Below are 18,610 nucleotides of genomic sequence, written 5' to 3'. Positions count from 1 at the left end.
GAGGGACTTTGTCGAACGCTTTGCTGAAGTCTAGATATAGCATTTCATAGTTTTCATATCTGTCAACCGCCTCGATTACTTTAGTGTAGAAGGACAACAGGTTAGTAAGGCAAGACCTACCCTTTGTGAACCCATGCTGTGAGTCATGAATTCAACTATGTTTTTCTGGATGGTCCCGAATGCTTCTGGCTATAATTGTCTCCAACATTTTGGCTACAACTGATGTTAAGTAATTGGTCGATAATTTGAGGTGGCTGACTTGTCTCCCTTTTTGAAAATGGGCGTCACATTAGCTACTTTCCATTGGGTGGGCACATGCCCAGATTTTACCGACATCTTAAAGATATAGGTAAGTGGGCCACTGAGGACCTCCTTGCATTCTTCCAGAACCCGTGGGAATATTTCGTCGGGGCCCGGCGATTTGTTTTTCGTCAACCTACAAATCTCATCATGGACTACCTGCTTAGTGATAATCACATCCCTCAACTTGTCATTGTCTTTGCCCTCATATACCTGAACTCTCTCCGGAATGGCTGTTAGATTTTCCTGTGTGAAAAATGAGAGGAAATAGTCGTTCAACATTTTACTCATATCTTCTCCATTCTCGACCAGCTCACCCGTGTTTGTTTTCAACGGCCCAATTATCTCCCTTGTTTTCGTTCTGTACAATTTAAAGAAGCCCTTGGGATCCCCCTTGGCCTCGTTGGCTACCCTAATTTCATAATTCCTTATTGCTAGGCGGGTGTTCTTCACCGATCTGGCTAGTTCAACATACTGACCCCTGTAGTGGGTTTTCCCGTTCTTTATTTTTCTATAAATTCCTTTATTTAAGCCAACCTCATGCTTGAGCCTACGGGTCATCCATTTGGGGTCATTATTTCCCTTTTTACGTGATTGGTAAGGGATATGCTGTCTCTGACCCTCTGCTATTACTCTAACTAAATTATTGTAGGTCATTTCTACATGGCTCCCGTGCCCTTCAGGTTCCAGCCCTGGGATCCGACGCTCATCTAGCCAAAAGGTTCCCCAATTTACCTCTTCAAGGTGTCCTCTCAGCCCCTCGTAATTGGCTCTTCTAAAGTCTGGCATCAACACAGGGTTGAGTTCATGGGTTACCTCCCATTTTAAACTAAACCTAATATCCTTGTGATCACTACCACCTAGTTATCCCCCAACGTCTAGCTCACTGATCATATTATCGTTGTTGGTTAAGATTAACTGTAAAATGTTATTACCTCTGGTAGGCTCAGTTACTGTCTGCTTTAGGAAATTGTCTTGTATTACTTTCAGAAAACCCTCAGATTCTAGATCACCCACCAAGCCTTCCCAGTCTATATTCTTATAGTTAAAGTCCCCCATTATGCAGACATTTTTGCTCCTGCTCGCCCTGCCAACCTCTTGTAGTAATATATCCGTGTCCTGCCTGCTCAGGTTGGGTGGCCTGTAAAGAACCCCTAGAGTAAGTTTGTCTTTCCCTTTGTGGACGTCCACCCAAACTGATTCTGAGTCGCCATTTGTTTGAATAGAATTGTTAGTGGAACATTTCAGTATGTTTTTAACATAAATTGCTAGCCCTCCTCCCCTTTTCCCCTTTCTATCTTTGTGAAACATCTGATTAACATCTATTTCCAATTCCGGCATGAAGTATTTGTTTGCAGTATCCACCCACGTTTCCGTGATTGCTATAATGTCGAATTTCTCTACACATGCTTTCCCCCTCAGTAGATCTATCTTGTTCCTGAGACTCCGATTGTAGGTGTAATATGCCGTTAGACCATTCCTTGTTGCACCCCTTCGATCACTCCCGAGCTCCCTAGTCACAGTCTGCGATGCACAGTCACGGACGTTAGGCCCATCCCCCTCGCCTACCCTAAAAAAATCCTGCAGGGTGCTGAGTGATCGTTCGAGGGAGTCGGCGAGAACCTCAACCCCTTCTAGTGACAGATGCACTCCATCCTTGGCATAAAAGGTGCCTTTATCGTAAAAGAGGTCCCAGTTATCAATCAAAAGCTAACCGTCACGCTTGCAGTGAGCCGCCAGCCTGCTGTTTACTGCTGGAGAGCCATCCCTCACCTAGCCCCCTCCTTGGCAAAACACCGCACATGGCCGGCACACCACCGAAATATCTTACTTTGGCGAGGGATTCCCTAAAGCGCATAAAAATTTCCTCGCTTCCCACTCTGCCGATATCATTGCCACCGAAACGATAGGCTGGGTACTCTCCCCCACTAGATTATCCTCAAAATAAATAGAAACGTGCTGTATACCTGGCCCAGGAAAGCAGACTCTAAGTCTATTCCCCTTATTCCTTGAACAAAAGTACCTGTCAATGAGCCTGACTTGACTGTCTCCCACAACTAACACCTTCCTCTTAAAAACGGCGCCAGGGGAGGGAAGGGGAGCTGGGACAGCAGGAAGGGGCGGAGAGAGGGTGGGAGGGGGGGCAACAGGGCGGGACTGTGCGGGACTGGGAAGGGGGTAGGTAAGGGGAGGGGTACTGGCTGTAGCTGCGGAAGGGGTAGAGGAGGAGGAGGAGAAGGAGGAGGAGGAGGAGGAGGAGGAGGAGGAGGAGGTGGGGGGGCAGGCGGAGGAAGTGGGGGAGATAGGGAGAGGCGGAGGAGGAGGAGGAGGAGGGGGTGGAGGCGGATGGGGAGAGGAGGGAGAGGGGAATTAAGGGAGGGAGGAGTAGAGGGAGGAGGAGGAGAAGGGGGAGGAGGAGGAGGAGGGTGGGGAGGCGGAGGAGGAGGAGAGGGGGGGGAGGCGGAGGAAGAGGGGGAGGTATGGAGAGAAGAGGAGCAGGAGGAGGAGGCAGAGGAGGTAGCGGTAGTAAGGGCGGGGGGGGGGGGAGGTGAGGGAGGAAAGGGAGAGAGAATGAAAGGGAGAGCAGGAAGAGATGGATGAGGGGGAAGAGGTGGAGGAAAGGGGAGAGGGGGGGGTGATGAAGGAGGAAAGTCAGCGGAGGCAGAGGGGAAGGGGGGAGAGGGAGGTATGGGGGTGGGGAGAAAGGAGAAGCGGCTGAAGGAGAGGTGGGAAAGGGGGAGATACAGGAGGAGGGAGAAAAGGGGGAGAGGGCATACGCGAGGAGGGGGAGACAGGCGAGAGAAGGGAGGCGTGTTCTGCTGCTGAAGGGGAAGAAGCAGGGAAAAAGGGAAGCAGGGAAGCAGAGGTGGCGGGAAGAGTTGAGTCAAGGAGGGTGGAAGGGAGTGGCGATGAGGGACTCCCGCGAGGAAAACGAGCACCAGCGACACGCTGGGATGTCGACTATCTCTGCCAGATATTTAATGTCCCGTGTTAGTGAGTGAATCGCAGATTCCAGTTGTTTGATTTTACTTTCATCCTGCCTTGACTTGATGCAAAATCGGCAAGTCTCGCATGCCCCGAAACTAGTCTTGCTGAAGTACAGGGGTGCTTGGCGAAGGCCACATTTAAAATAACGTTTCAAAATTGAGGGCATAGTGGCTTATCTTTGTTTGCCGGGAGCCTGGTAGAACAAAGGGTCCCAAGGAAATAACGGCCAGCGAGCGGGTGGTGACGGGTGGCCGGGAAATTTCCGTCCTAACAAAGAAAATTACAGCATGAAACATTATCTCCTAGAAACACTTCCTGGAAAATAAACAGAATATAAATATATAGAAAAAAGTACCTTAAGAAGGAGCTGTGTATGCACAACTGCGATGTTGTGAGGAGATGTATGGTGTCAGCACAGCGGGATGAAGCAAGTGTGTTAGGGTGAAAGTGATGTGGGTAATGAATCAGAATTAACACTTAGCAGAGCAGAGTGTTGAACAGTAGTAGTTCAGTCACAGCAGCAGCAGGTACAGCAACATAACAGCCTCAGAAACGCTGGGAAGCAGACAAGGAAACCCAGCAGCGTCAAAGCACAGCGAGCAAGTTGACACACGTGTACCCCCGAGGCTGGGTCAGGGTCAACCGAGGAGTCAGGGTCAGGGTCAACACACACACACACACACACACACACACACACACACATTCACACACTGCCCCCCCCCCCCCCTCCACACACACACACACACACACACACACACACACACACATATACATCATCATCATCATCATCATCATTGTCGTTTAAAGTCCATATTTACCCATTTACGATGGGGTTGGACGGGCGATGATCATTAAAACTTATTATAATTACTATTATTTTTTAAAATAGTAATTACAAGAAACACCTATTATAGGCGTTCTTTAAGTAATAATTTCAAATAAGTAATTACTTAATTATTTGCTGATAAATATTCTTATTTTTCCTCTTTCATTTGGTATATAGGACATTATAAAGAAAAAATGTTATCTTAAGTCTACTCTTTTTATTCAATTTCTGAATGTATGAAAAAGGAATTATGTTCGCTATTTTAACTTTTGTTTGAAGTTGATTTAGATTTTTGACAAACATTTTTCAACTTTTTAACATTTTATCATCGATATCTAGGAAATATTTTTTACTACGTATTCTATAATAAAACGAGCGATAGTGATCATTAATCTCCTATCCATCCTGAATAAATAGCTTTCTAAATAAAAGATATCGGTCCATAAATAAATTAGTAACAAGAAGAACATAAGCAATAAGGTTTTGATTATAAGTGAGCCGGTGTTGTGTCATCTGCCATCCACGTATCCTAAAACATCCCATCCTGATCTGCGCATGCGCGGAACACGATGTTTACAAACACAGTGTTGATATCGTAGCTGGTACAGGCAATATGGCGGCAAGACAGCATGGGAGCTTTTATGGGAAAATGGCAAAATTCATGAATGACATGGACCCCATAATTCAGATAGCCTACCAGAGAGAGAATCTGAGAAACATGACCATCAATCAGAAGAGAGTGTAGGTTATCTCATTTTTCACATATACCGACATACAAGGGGTGTAGGTTATCTCATTTATCACATTTACCGACATACAAGGGGTATAGATTATCTCATCACGTTTACCGACATACAAGGGGTGCAGGTTATCTCATTTATCACATTTACTGACATACAAGGTTTCAGGTTACCTCAATTATCACATTTACCGACATACAAGGGGCTTAGGTTATCTCATTTTTCACATTTACTGACATACAAGGGTAGGCGATGGCTGAGTGATTAGCGTGCGGGGCCAGCATTCATCATGCCATGGACAACATCGATTAGAATCCCCACGCTACCACCTGGGATTTTTTTTGTCACCGCCGAGTGGCTTCAGACTACCCACAGGCTGTCCAGAAGACCACCCATCATCCCGGATTCTAGAAGAAATCGTACAAGCGAATCAAAAATGAGTTCCAGGGGGCACCACGAGCCAAGCATAACTAGCGTCCCCATCATCAAAAGCTGGCGCTTTTGTTTACAAACACTAGTCTCTCGTGAATTGCGCATGCTCAGACCAGCAAGCGTTGACCTGTACACTATCACAAAGCTTTTTAACCGTAATTAAGAGTTGCTGGAAGGCTGAATCAGACATACAGTACCACTACCACCACCCCCGCTGTTTCTAGAATGACACTCTGTACGAGTTGTATTTATATGTACAGAGTATCGTTCTAGAAACAGCGAGGATGTTGGTAGTGTATGTCTGATTCAGCCTTCCAGCAATTCTTAATGTGTTAAAAAGCTTTGTGAGACGGTACAGGGCTACGCTTACTGGTCTGAACATGCACAGTTCACGAGATACCAGTGTTTGTAAACAAAAGCGGCAGCTTTTGTTATCTCATTTATCACATTTACCGACGTACAAGGGGTGTAGGTTATCTCATTTTTTCACATTTACCGACATACAAGGGGTGCAGGTTATCTCATCTATCACATTTACCGACATACAAGGGGTGGAGGTTATCTCATTTATCACATTTACCGACATACAAGGGGTGGAGGTTCTCTCATTTATCGCATACCGACATACAAGGGGTGCAGGTCATCTCATTTATCACATTTACCGACATACAAGGTGAACAGGTTATCTCATTTATCACATTTACCGACATACCTCATTTGCCTCATTTACTGACATACAAAGGGTGCAGGAAGAAACTTTCATATTTTAAGCAATTTTCAAATTAAAAACATACGTCAACATTTACTTTTAAAAAGATTAAAAAAAAAAAAAAACTCAGGTGGGACATTATCGCGATAGGCAGTCGACAAAGAGACGGTACTGTGTCGCAATTCATCCACCCTTTGTTTGTAAACAAATCCCGCGCATGCGCAGATTGGATGGGATGTCTTGGGATACGTGGATGGCAGATGACACCACACTGGTTAGGACACGTAGCCATGAGTTTAAGTTGGATAAGTTCAGGTTCAACAAAGACATAGGCAAAAATTGGTTTACCAACAGTGGTGGATGAGTGGAACAGACGTAGAAGTCATGTGGTGAGCGCCAACACGATAGATCATTCAAGAATAGGTTAGATAAGTTCTTGGATGGAAGGGGTATGGGGCGTTAGTTTGGTCCGTGGCTCTGGGCGGCTTCTTGCGCTGTCTCGCGAGACCTCCTTCCTCTTCCTCCTCTTGTTGCGGGGGCCGGGAGCCCGACGGGTGGTTGGGTGGGGGGTCAAGGGAAGGCAAAGCTCTCCCCCCCTGTTAAGAAGGTGGGGGGGTCGAGGCGGGGCAAAGCCCCCCCTTTTAGCTTAGGTCTTGTTGGTTTCCCGAAAAGGTACTGACGCTGCCGCAATTAGAGGGTGGTAACACTGCAGCAGAAAATGCATAACTGACAACTGGGGCAGGCCACTCGGTTACTGGAGTGAGCGGAAGTCCACTACTGCAGCCATGGAGGTATTAAGGGACTGTAGTCCACACCACACTGTGTAACAAGTCCCACCAAGCAAGTAAAGCGACTTTGCGCCTGCTCGTCTTGTTCACGATACCTTACCAGGATTAAATAAATTAACGATCAATAATTATCGCTTAATTTTATAAATAAAGACGCTTATTGAAGTAACTATTTAGCAACGTGTATAAAAATAATTGTAAGAAGTCCGCAGTCACTTGTTGCCATGACAACGCTGACCACTTTCTTTTGTTGTGATCGGTGATCGGAAGTTAGTTTGTGAAGTTCCGATTTCCACAGTCCGATTACCTTTTACAAAGATGATCCATTCTTTGCATTCCGATCGCCAATCACTGATGATGGCATGTGAAACTGGTCGCTGATTGGATAGCGGCATGAGGCAGGCTGCCTCTCGCCTAACCAAGAACGCTGGACTTGCCACACTAAAAGTTTTACTTGTATACTCAGTAGTTAATTTATTTCGCATAGTACTTATTTGTTACTTTCACCACTGAACAGTAGAATGATAGTATATTAGGTACATTATGGAAGCCAGCTGCATTTGACTAAAAACATACGAGATAATGCGAGTAAAAGTGAAATACTGGGTTGTAAATGTTTATACCACTCTTCATTGTGTTAGCTATGTCATGGAATTAAAAAAAGCTAATGTTATTATAAACCGTGTTAAGTGATAGAAAAATGTTTCGTGAAGACGATGACACTATCAGAGTTGTGTTAAAATGGAAAATAAGAAAGCTATACACCATTTAATGACAAGAGTCTCCTGCCGCTGCCTCACCGGTCACCCCGACGCCGCTGCCGTTACGCCGAGCGCCCCGCTGCCGAGACACAGTTACATCTTGTTATAAAAAGCTGCCGAACTCCCTTCGTTTCCACTTTCTCCAAAATATGACAACAGCATCGTGTTCAGGATAACTTTCCCCATCAGATGCCACCATTTTTATGAACAGTCGTTTAACAGTTCCATGAAATAATCAGCGAAGAATAAAATGAGGTATAAACATTTCTAACTCCATCTTTCATTTCACCACTCCGTGATTTCTTTAATTTTTGGTTTACAGAGAATTGACAATCATTGCTGAGTATAATGGTACCAACCAAAACGACTGATCTTGCATATGAGATGAGTTAGAACAAAAAATACAGAGGTGTGTCGCATCAAAGAATGTGTCAGTGATAAGGAAGTGAGAGGAGCGGCAGCCAATCACAGAACAGCTTACAAACCTCTCGCTAGGCTCCAGGTGCAAGCTTCAACTGAACGCACTATAGCCCGGTGCAGTGATGGAGCTTCGTCAATCAGGTGGAGCAAGATGCACGCCACCCCCACCAAGACTGTATTTGTTCCCATAACTAACAACTACGTGTACCAGCTGGACAGTAACCACCGTCCCCATATCTCGCTGGTCCAGGAATTATCACCTCATTACTAAGCCCGTAACCGAGTGACCTCCCAGATACTGCCAATCTGCACCCCACCACCAGCTGTGGCCTGACCCTCTTAAGATTACGTGCGATTAACACCTTGCCGCTATCTTGCCCTTCCCCCCCCTCCCTGCACCACCACACATCACTCCTCACATAAGGTACTTGATTCTTCGTACTCCTTTTAAGCATGGTCCTTACATTTCTGCCAAAAGTATATCTGACAATTTTACTTAATAATTCCCACATCTCCTTAGTCCTGATAGCAACACTGCTGTCACATCTGTCTGCAAAGCTGAGCTCTTCGCTCCTAGTTTCTCTAGAAATTTCAATCTGGCCGATTCTGGGCAGCTTTCCTCCTACTCATACCCCCAGTGACTCCACTATGCTGTTACGATTGATGTTTTCTATGCTCTCTCCGGCCTCAATCTTTAGTAAGCTCATGTATCCGTGGAGTGCCTCTTGTCCTTAAAAACTGTGCTTCCGTGCTAACAACCATCCTGGTTAAACTCTTTCGTCTCTGCCTTTCAACATCTATCTTTCCTTTTCCCTGGAACTATGTCTATGTACAAACTAAGAAGGGTTACCGGAGGAATTCTTAAAACTACCGTCCTATAGCTTTACTCTTTTGTCTTTCTATAGCTTTTGAAGCACTCCATTACAGGGGAGTAGGTTTTTAAGCAGGTAGGATGGAACCGACCGAAATCACCGTAAGCTACTCCAGGTGAGGTATAAATGGGAGGTGAAAGAGTGTTGCAAGCCTACCATAGACCCTTCCTGTGTTTTCACTTTCCGTTTCCCTCTTATCTCACTTAAAGCAAGGAGTAGGTCAGCATGTTCTAAAAAAAACAATTTATCTTACTTTCCACACAACACTACATACGTACACACAAACCACACCATATATCCAATATAATTCAAGATTCATCATGGCTAAATTAAGTACATCTTCGGAGTCCCCATCTAGTGGGAAGGGAAATAAATGTCCCCAAATCGGACTTCACTTTTGGCCCCAGAAGAACGAGGTCCCTTGATAGCTCTTTCGTCTTTTATTTCATCAACCTTTGCAACACTCGTGGTCTTTGCCCTAATTTCCATTCTGAAAAACACCATCTCTCCTCCTCTAAACCTCACCTTCTCGTACTCACCGAAACACATAATTATGAGGCTACTGACAGTAATCTATACTCTATTCCCTCCTATTATCTCCACCCTTTCAATCAATTTCCATTCATAGCTGGATGTTGCGTCTAAGTACGGAACGACATCACTTACTGTCGTGCCCATGACCTTGATTCTTCAGAGGTTTCTACCATCTGGCAAAGACAAACAAAAAAAATCATCACTACTACTAAATACTTCAGTGCTGTTTATCTCTCACCTAACTTTACCGACTATGTAAACTTCTTTGCCTATTTGATTTCCAATGTATGGCACACCTTGACTCACTCTCCCTTCCCTGAAATCTCCATTTTCGGAGATTTCAGTGTTCACCACCTTCTTTGGCTTTGATCCTCTTTCACTGATCAGTCTTGTGAAGTATTCTACAACTTTGCTTCCCTCATTGATCTGGAGCAGTTGATTCAACACCCTACACGTCTTCCCGACCGCCTTGGAGACACGCCCAACACTCCTGTTTTTTTCCTAACCTTTAACGTGTCGGCTTACTCTGTCAAACTGTTCTTTCCCTTGTGCTCCTTCGATCACAACCTTATGTATGTACTCTGTCGTATCGCCCTTGTACATCCTCTGAACCCGTAGAAAAGGCAGTGCTTCTGGCATTATGCTGCAGTCCGGCGGGACGATCTGAGGATGTACATTCCCGATTTTCCGTGAAATGGTTTCTGGTTCTTGGAGAGAATCTCCTCTGTGTGCCCAGCGCATTATTTGGGTGATTTTCTTTAGAATGGAGGCACACATTCCACGTTGATTGTCTCTGAAATGGAGGCACACATTCCACGTTCTCTCTACTCTTCATACGACAAAAGTTCAATCACGCTTGTTCTCGTGCTTTCAAAGACAGAGAGGCAGCTCACAAAAAGTACTTGAGCCTTCTTACTCCTGCCACGCAAGATCTGTACATTTCCTCCCGGAATCGTGTCATATCTTTTCTCCGACTTGCTAAACATTCTTTCATCAATAGAAATTTACTGAACCTTGCCCTCTCTAATTCATCCAGACACTTCTAGTACATAGCTAAAATATCTCCAAAGATTTTACTTATTCATCCTTCCCACCTCTCCTTAGTCCCGGTGACAACACTGCCGTCACATCTGTCTCTAAGGCTGAACTCTTCGCTCAAAGTTTTTTTTTTTTAATCCACTCGGAAGATTCAGGACATATTACCATACATGTCATTAACATTCTGAAGAGCGATATTTTACATGCCTTCTCTGGCCTTAACCCTCAAAATGTTTATGGAACGTAGGATGTAACTGTGGAAAGAGGTACTGAATTGAGGAAGGTGTTTACGATTGGTGAAGGTCTGTTTGAAACCCACAATGTAAACTTAACAACGGATGTGATATTTATTTTGAGGTAAAAACAGGATAGTTATGCTGAGTAGAAAAGATGGGCGATAAAATGTGCATTAAGAAGACAGAACGTGTTGGAGAAATTGGTTACATTGATTATGGTTTTCTGTGAACACACGATGGAGAGTGAAAACTTGAGTAGGAACCTCGGATGGATTTGAGATAGGGATAGGGGTGCATCAGGGATCGGCTCTGAGCCACCTAGGAGGAGGAGGATCGATAGAAGAGGAGGTTTTTGGGGATTGTTGTATGCGGATGTTCTGGTGAGAGCGAGGTGACTGCAATTGGCATGTTTAGAAGATAGAAAAGAGGAATGAAGAAGGGAAGATTAAAGATTAGCATGAGAAATTCTAAGGTGATGGTAACAGGGAGGATCCCTTGAGTGAGGCTGAAAACAGGAAAGTACCGATGCAGTTGTTGTGGATGAGAATTGGGTACCAATTCCGTCCTGTGCACGGGATGTGGGACGTCGTACCAGAAGATATGCTCAGGGCTGAGGAATGTGAATCAAACATTGGTGATATACAGGTGCCCGGTGTGGGGGAGATGGGACAGGGAACAGGGGAGGGAGGAGACAATGGAGGTGTATGGAGGAAATCTTCAAGTGATACAAGTGATACCAGTCCTGTTATCTGGGAGAATTGTTGTCGTGTGAGGCTGGAGCAGGCAGCAGTTGCGCGAAGAAAATATAGTGAGTTAGTAAGCCTGCTGGTCAACAGAAAAATACTATTAAGGAACAGGGTATATATCTAATGTGCATGTGTGAGGCCGGTAATGCTATACAGAGCAGATACATCGCCAACAAATAGAGTTGGATAAGATAAGGAGTAGAGACTGCAGAATGCCGATAAACATGAGACAGGTGATATGGAAAAATATGGTATCAAACGAAGAGGTAAAGAGAAAGTGGTGTGGAGAACGTGTTGAGTGTATGAGGAGGCAAAGGTTGAGATTGTTTTGGCACGCCAAGAGGAGGAAGGAGGGTAAATGTCCAGAGAGTTGCCCATCTCACTGCGGTACTTCTCACCCTAACCATGGGTTAAATATCATAATTCTATGCATTTTGAACCCCATATATATGCCTCGCAAATTGATAGAAACGCTGCTAGCGATTTTTGAAAAGTTAGTGTTTTTTTTGCGGGCCGCGGTGTCGTGGGCCCCGGGCGTGGGAGTGATAGCGTAACATCCACGCGCGTTGACATTTCACGGGTAACTGACTTCATGACTCTCATGAACCATATCAAAACTGTCGCGTTGGCAACTGACTTCGTGACTCTTATGAATTATACCAAAACTGTCGCTTTGGCAACACCACGCAGATCCAATAAGAACAAAAAGATGATTGATCTATCCAATCACAGCTAATTATTTCATTTGTGAAGGGAAAGGAAAGAAAATTTGAATCAGTTTCCGATCATGTATCTCTGTGGTGGGTGCTCTGAAGACTATTTCTTCGCCATTGCAAAATATTACAGTAAAGATGAAGAGGCTCTGAAGTTTTTCCGTGAACACGGAGTTCTTGCGAAAGAAGTGAAGTGTGGGAAGTGTGGTGGTGCGTGTATTTTACGTGAAGACACACTTCAATGGAGGTGTAGGGGCAGCACTGTAGTACCTAAAACTAAGAATCGGCGGTATTGCAATTTCACCATTGGGGACTATAAGGGCAGTTTCCTGCAGGAAACGAGGCTGCCACCCTGGAAAGTGACCCTCTTCGTCAACCACTGGCTTAGCAAGGCCTGGGACCACGAAACAGTGACCGAGTGCCTACACCGTTCACGTTACTTACGTTGATTGGCGCTCATTCTGTAGTGAGGTGACTGAGTACTGGTTTTCGAATCAAAATAGCATTGGTGGCCCGGGGGTAACAGTCGAGATCGACGAGACCCTCATTGTGAAAAGGAAGTACGACAGAGGCCGTGTTTTGGCTCAAGTTTGGCTGTTTGGGGGGATTGAGCGCTTCTCTAAGAAACATTTCATTGTGCCTCTGATGGACCAGGGTCCGTGATTATCAGTGATCAGTGGGGTGCGTACAGAAAACTTAGTGATTTGGGCTACACCCACCACACAATAAACCACTCCGAAAACTTTGTAGACCTTACCCGAAGTGACGTCCACACCCAGAACATTGAACGCTTGTGGAGAGACGTGAAGGAGTGGGTGAAGCGGCCAGGTATTAGGAGCCGTTTTCTTTATCAGTACCTGTCTCGCTACCTCTTCGTCAAGTCCCACTTGAACGCTGAAAGACTCCATGTGTTCTTCACATACGCCGCGCAACTCTATCGTCCCCAGAGTGACCAGCGTCGTCAGCTACCTCTGCGTCTGGACGACGATACTGACGACGACTCTCAATAATTTGGCCCATACTCGCCTGGTAAGGTTAGATTAATTCTACGGTGTTCTACCTACTACTGTTATAATTCTCTAGTTTTACAAAATAATAACGGCTACCACTGTTTACGCGCGCCATATTTGACTGATCTGGTGACGGGCGCAGCGGCGGTGCAGCCGGTGTTGCGAGAAATACCTCCGCAGAAATAAGCCGCATATACATGTGTTTGGGGGGGGGGGTTCCAGGGGGGGGCGCAGCCCCCCCTGGTCAGAAGGGGGGTCGAGGGGGGCGAAGCCCCCCCTTTTAGCTGTTAGGTCGTAAAGTTTGTTGGATTAGTTTAAATATGTTCCCCCACCCTAAACCGTCGCGTCGGTGTCGCCGCTGCCATCGGAAAATAGCTCGTGGGTCTGCGTGTTCTAAAAAAAAAAAAATAACCACGCGTGGTGGACCTGGTCTCACATGCGTGGGCTAATCGCTAACCTAGCGTACCTTCGCTAACCAAGCGTTTGTAGAAAAGATATATGAAGACCTAGTGATGTTTCTTAAGGTAGGTAATGAATGCGAGCTATTTTGCGGCGGCCGCGGCGGCACCGACGCGTCGACGCCCCGAGGCGGCCGCAAAAAAACTCACTAACTTTTCAAAAATCGCTAGCAGCGTTTCTATCAATTTGCTAGGCATATATATGGGGTTCAAAATCCATAGAATTATGATAGCTAACCCATGGTTAGGGTGAGAAGTACCGCAGTAAGACCGGAAAATAGCTCGCGGGTCTACGTGTTCTAAAAAAATAAATAACCACGCGTGGTGGACCTGGTCTCACATGCGTGGGCTAATCGCTAACCTAGCGTACCTTCGCTAACCAAGCGTTTGTAGAAAAGATATATGAAGACCTAGTGATGTTTCATAAGGTAGGTAATGAATGCGAGCTATTTTGCGGCGGCGGCGGCGGCACCGACGCGTCGACGCCCCGAGGCGGCCGCAAAAAACTCACTAACTTTTCAAAAATCGCTAGCAGCGTTTCTATCAATTTGCGAGGCATATATATGGGGTTCAAAATGCATAGAATTATGATATCTAACCCATGGTTAGGGTGATAAGTACCGCAGTGAGATGGGCAACTCTCTGGACATTTACCGGAAGGAGGGCTATGGAATCAGAAGAGCTGCAGAGGCAGAGGCAGAAGGGAGGAGACTAGCTGCTAGAGGACCGAAGAAAACCTGGATACGATGTGTGTAAGAAGACATGAGAAGGATAAACATCAGAGAGGAGAGAGTATACGATCGTCAAAAGTGGGAGACTCATAGCCCTTTCAACCCCCTCAGGGAAAATAAGGTCACTGAACGAGAAGACTTGAAAGGTTTTGACGTCGCCTTTTCTCTCACCGCCTCCACCGCAACCTACTACCCACCCAACCCCAGAGCCCCTCAACCAAAAAGAGCAATGAGGCATGTAAATTGCTTAATCTCCATCAGGGCAAGACACTGATATATGAACAGCCCCATTCCAACCATATTAAACACTATCAACAATCCCTCTATATTACCTAGGCTAGTTTTCACTTAACACATGTTGTCCCTTGTTTTCCGATAGCCTATGTTGCAAAAATGTTTTTTTTATTTTGTATTTTGTGACTTTGTAATAAGTTTTTTGGTTTAATTCATGCCACAAGGACGTCTGCTCCATCAATAAATCGGTTAATTTTGTTATTATTATCATTATTATTTTTTATTTATTATTATTATTGTTATTACTACTATTTTTACACACACACACACACACACACACACACACACACACACACACACACAACACACACTCCGGCACCTCAGTGGATTAAGTCCCAGCTCTGTCATGTTTTGACTTGGAAAGCTGAGGTTCAAGCCAAGCTCAGGGTGAGATGTTTCCCGCTGACAAGGTGAGGTTACTGCTCTCCCTTGAGCAAAAGGGATGGAGTGTGTGGTATGTGAAGGTTCAAGCAGTACCCAGAGATCGACTACAATGAAATTTGTTCTAATCGGGATGGTACTTGTTTGAGAGGGCGAGTCCAGCTCCTAATCAGGCCATGGTTAATTACTCACACAATCATTCATTCATTCTCCTCTTCAAACTTACACTAAGACATACATTCCCAGTCTTTGTTTCTAAACTACGGTTTATATCCATCTCTGTACTTTTAACTACACTTTCTTATCTGACCGATCTACCTCTGCTTATTAACGGGCACTTCTTCCCCTGAACCTAGTAAAAGTAGCGTCCCGCAGGACTCTTCTATATTCCACTCTTTTCAGGTTATTCATTAATGACCTTTCCAAAATAAACTGTCCTAACCACTCCTACGCTGATGACTCCACTCTGCTCTTCTCAACTTTTTTTTATTTATTTATTTATTTTTTATCAAAAGACCGTCCCTATAAGAATCACAAGACGTTAGGCTCGACGCTTAGGAGATTGGTATCCTTTAGTGTCTCAAACACTCCATTTCACCACCTGTCAACTCGACACAATCTTCCAAACAGCAATCCTATATTTTCGGTCTTTCCTTAACTACTAAAAAATGACTGGAACCTTCACATCTCCTCCTTTGCTAAGTAAGTTTCCTCGAGGTTAGTATTTCTGTTTTGCCTCCACCAGTCCTTTTTCCCGTATCAAATGCTGTCCCTACACAAGGACCTTGTCCTTACTAGTATTGAGTAGGCGGTGGCCGAAGTGATAGCGTACTGGACCCACATTCGCCGCGTGATGGACGACGCGGGTTCGAATCCTCACGCTACCACTCGGATTTTTCGGTCACCGCCGAGTGGCTTAAAACTACCCACATGCTGTCCTGAAGACCACCCATCAACCCGGACTCTAGAGGAAGCCGTCCAAGCGAATCAAGTACGAGTTCCGGGGGGCAGCATGAGCCAATGCAAGATGGCGCCACTATAAACACTCGCCTGCGCCAGAACGGGCTGGGCCGACCATCAGGCCCCACCTGGAAGAAGCCTTGGGCCGACCATCATGCCCCACCGGGAAGATGCCTACCGGCGCAATAGGCAACAACGTAAAAAAAAAAAAAAAAAAAAAAAAATCTCATGTGAGGGAGTGGGTTGGGCTCCATACACAAAGGCTCTACGTCCCATTGATTCCCCAGCTCTTACTGATAGTCTTGTACCTCTTAAATCCCGCCGCAATATTGCATCTCGTTATATCTCCTATCGATATGTTCATGTTAATTGCTCTTCTGAACTTCCTAAATGCACGTCTTCTCCCCTCCCTCGGCCTCACTGCACACTGCTTTCTACTGTTGTTCATTCCTACTATATCCAAATTCCTTATACAAGAGTTAGCCAGGATCTTAATTTTTTTCATCCATTCCGGCGGAATACTCTGGAACAGCCTTCGTCCGTCTGTATTTCCTCCTGCATACGACTTGAACTATTGCAAAAAGGGTTCTAAACACTTCTCCCTCCGAAACTGACCTCTCCTAGTCTCAAATTTTATTTTTCATTTACTGGAGCAGCTCCCAGGGATTTTTTTTGTTTGTTTGTTGCCATTGAGCTGCTTCCTTTGCTCTAAAACAAATCCCTAAATGAGCACACACACACACACACACACACACACACACAGCTGGTGATTGCGATACTAACTCGTGAGCAGGCCGTGGGTGGATCACACACACATACACACACACACACGCACACATCACTTGTCCCCTCTTCAAACAAATACAGTCCTTATCCTCCAATGAGCACACACACACACACACACACACACACACACACACACACACACACACACACACACACACACACACACAACTTCACTCCTCTCTTCAGACAAACACATCCATTATATATTCCTCAACACACACACACACACACGCACACACACACACATATAAGTTTATCTAGGACACAACCCGGTAGCTCAGTGGATAGAGCTTCTGCCTCACAACCAGAAGGACCGGGGTTCGATTCCCCGGCCGGGTGAAGATAAGTTGGGTTTATCTTCTTTCACGTGTAGCCCCTGTTCACCTAGCAGTGATTAGGTACGCGACGTCACCCAAGGAGTTGTGACCTCGTTGTCGCGGTGAGTTGTGTGTGAGTGATCTCAGTCCTACCCAAAGATCGGTACTATGAGCTCTGTGCTCTTTCGTAGGGGAACGGCTGGCTGTCTCGAGAGAGACCCGCAGCAGACCAAGAGGTGAATTACACACACACACACACAACCACACGCACACACACTAATCTTTCTTATAGCACACGCTCATACTTCCTACATCCCACACACGCTACCCACACCTACCTTACGTATATTACAAACTCGACACGCACCTGTAAGATCAGGCTTGTGTAGTTTCGTCAGGCAGTCCTCCCTGTTTCGTAAAGTGTGCGAGTTACCTCGCCCTCGCATCCACCACATGCCCGCTGCAACTCCAGCCACACCTACTACTCCACCCACTACAACGCCCAGCACCCACACCAGTCGCTTGGGCTTTGGTCGTGAAGGTAGACCTGGAAGCAAAGGGTATGCTATTATTGCTAAGATAGTGCTGGTGGTATGGAATGTCAGGAAATGGCGTAATATCATAATGGTGCATTATAACTGTGAATTATAAGTTTTGTCGTTCATTGAAAGTTGTTTTAATGAGGAAGGTGATGCTGTTTTTCGTAAAATTGTTAAAGGGTGTTTTATTGAAGAAATTTACGATTTTTTTTATAGATATAAAGTTGTTGTTTTTCAAGGTAAGCGTTGGGCATTAAGTGTTATGTATTGTTTTGCATTCTTAAAAGATAATTAATTTCCCCCTTTTTTTACGTCGTGGCCTATAGCGCCTGGTAGGCTTTGTTGGTTGGGCCCCGTGGTAATGGCGCAGACAAATATTTATAGTGGCCCCATCTATTCTTGGTTCATGCTGCCCCCAGGAGCTCACTCTTGATTTCCCTTGGACAGTTCTTCTAGAATCAGGGTTGATGGGTGGTCTTCAGGAAAGTAGGTGGGTAGTCCTAGGTCACTCGGGGGGTGATAAAAAAAAATGGTGGTAGCGGAGGATTCGAACTCGCATAATCGAGGACGCGGTGTACGCGGAATCTGCGGCACGTTAACCACTCAGTCACCGCCTCCCATATTATTGTTATTGTTGTTTTTATTATTATTATTATTATTATTATTATTATTATTATTATTATTATTATTATTATTATTATTAAGATTTTTTTCATTATTATTATTTTTATTATTGTTATTATTATTATTATTATTATTATTATTATTATTATTACCATTATTATTATTACCATTATTATTATTATTATTATTATTATTATTATTATTATTATTATTACTATTATTATTATTTTCTAATACTATTATCTTTATTAATATTATTGTCATATTATTAATATTAGCACAAAAAAATATTTGTCTAAAAAGCTCAGCTTTATATAGTCAAGCTGCAGCTGTACAGTATTGTATATAATTATGTAAAAACTAATATTGTACAACTGTAACCTATAAATATATATATATATATATAT

At 44.7% G+C, this 18,610-nt stretch overlaps 1 protein-coding gene across 1 annotated transcript in view; it reads right to left on the bottom strand.

Annotated features, from left to right (window-relative positions):
* The window catches only part of LOC126996373 (pupal cuticle protein 36-like), a 90,108-nt gene extending 72,445 nt beyond the window's left edge, over positions 1 to 17,663 (bottom strand). The window contains exon 1 of the mRNA XM_050856742.1: positions 17,408 to 17,663. Coding sequence (XP_050712699.1) covers positions 17,408 to 17,663 — 256 coding nt within the window. The remainder of the gene's footprint in view (positions 1 to 17,407) is intronic.
* Between the last annotated feature and the right edge of the window lie 947 nt (positions 17,664 to 18,610).

The sequence above is a fragment of the Eriocheir sinensis genome, chromosome 10 (assembly GCF_024679095.1).
Source record: "Eriocheir sinensis breed Jianghai 21 chromosome 10, ASM2467909v1, whole genome shotgun sequence".
In the NCBI taxonomy this organism is placed as follows: domain Eukaryota; kingdom Metazoa; phylum Arthropoda; class Malacostraca; order Decapoda; family Varunidae; genus Eriocheir; species Eriocheir sinensis.
The sequence above is the reverse complement of the archived record's forward strand: the minus strand, read 5'-3'. Positions and strand labels throughout refer to the sequence as shown.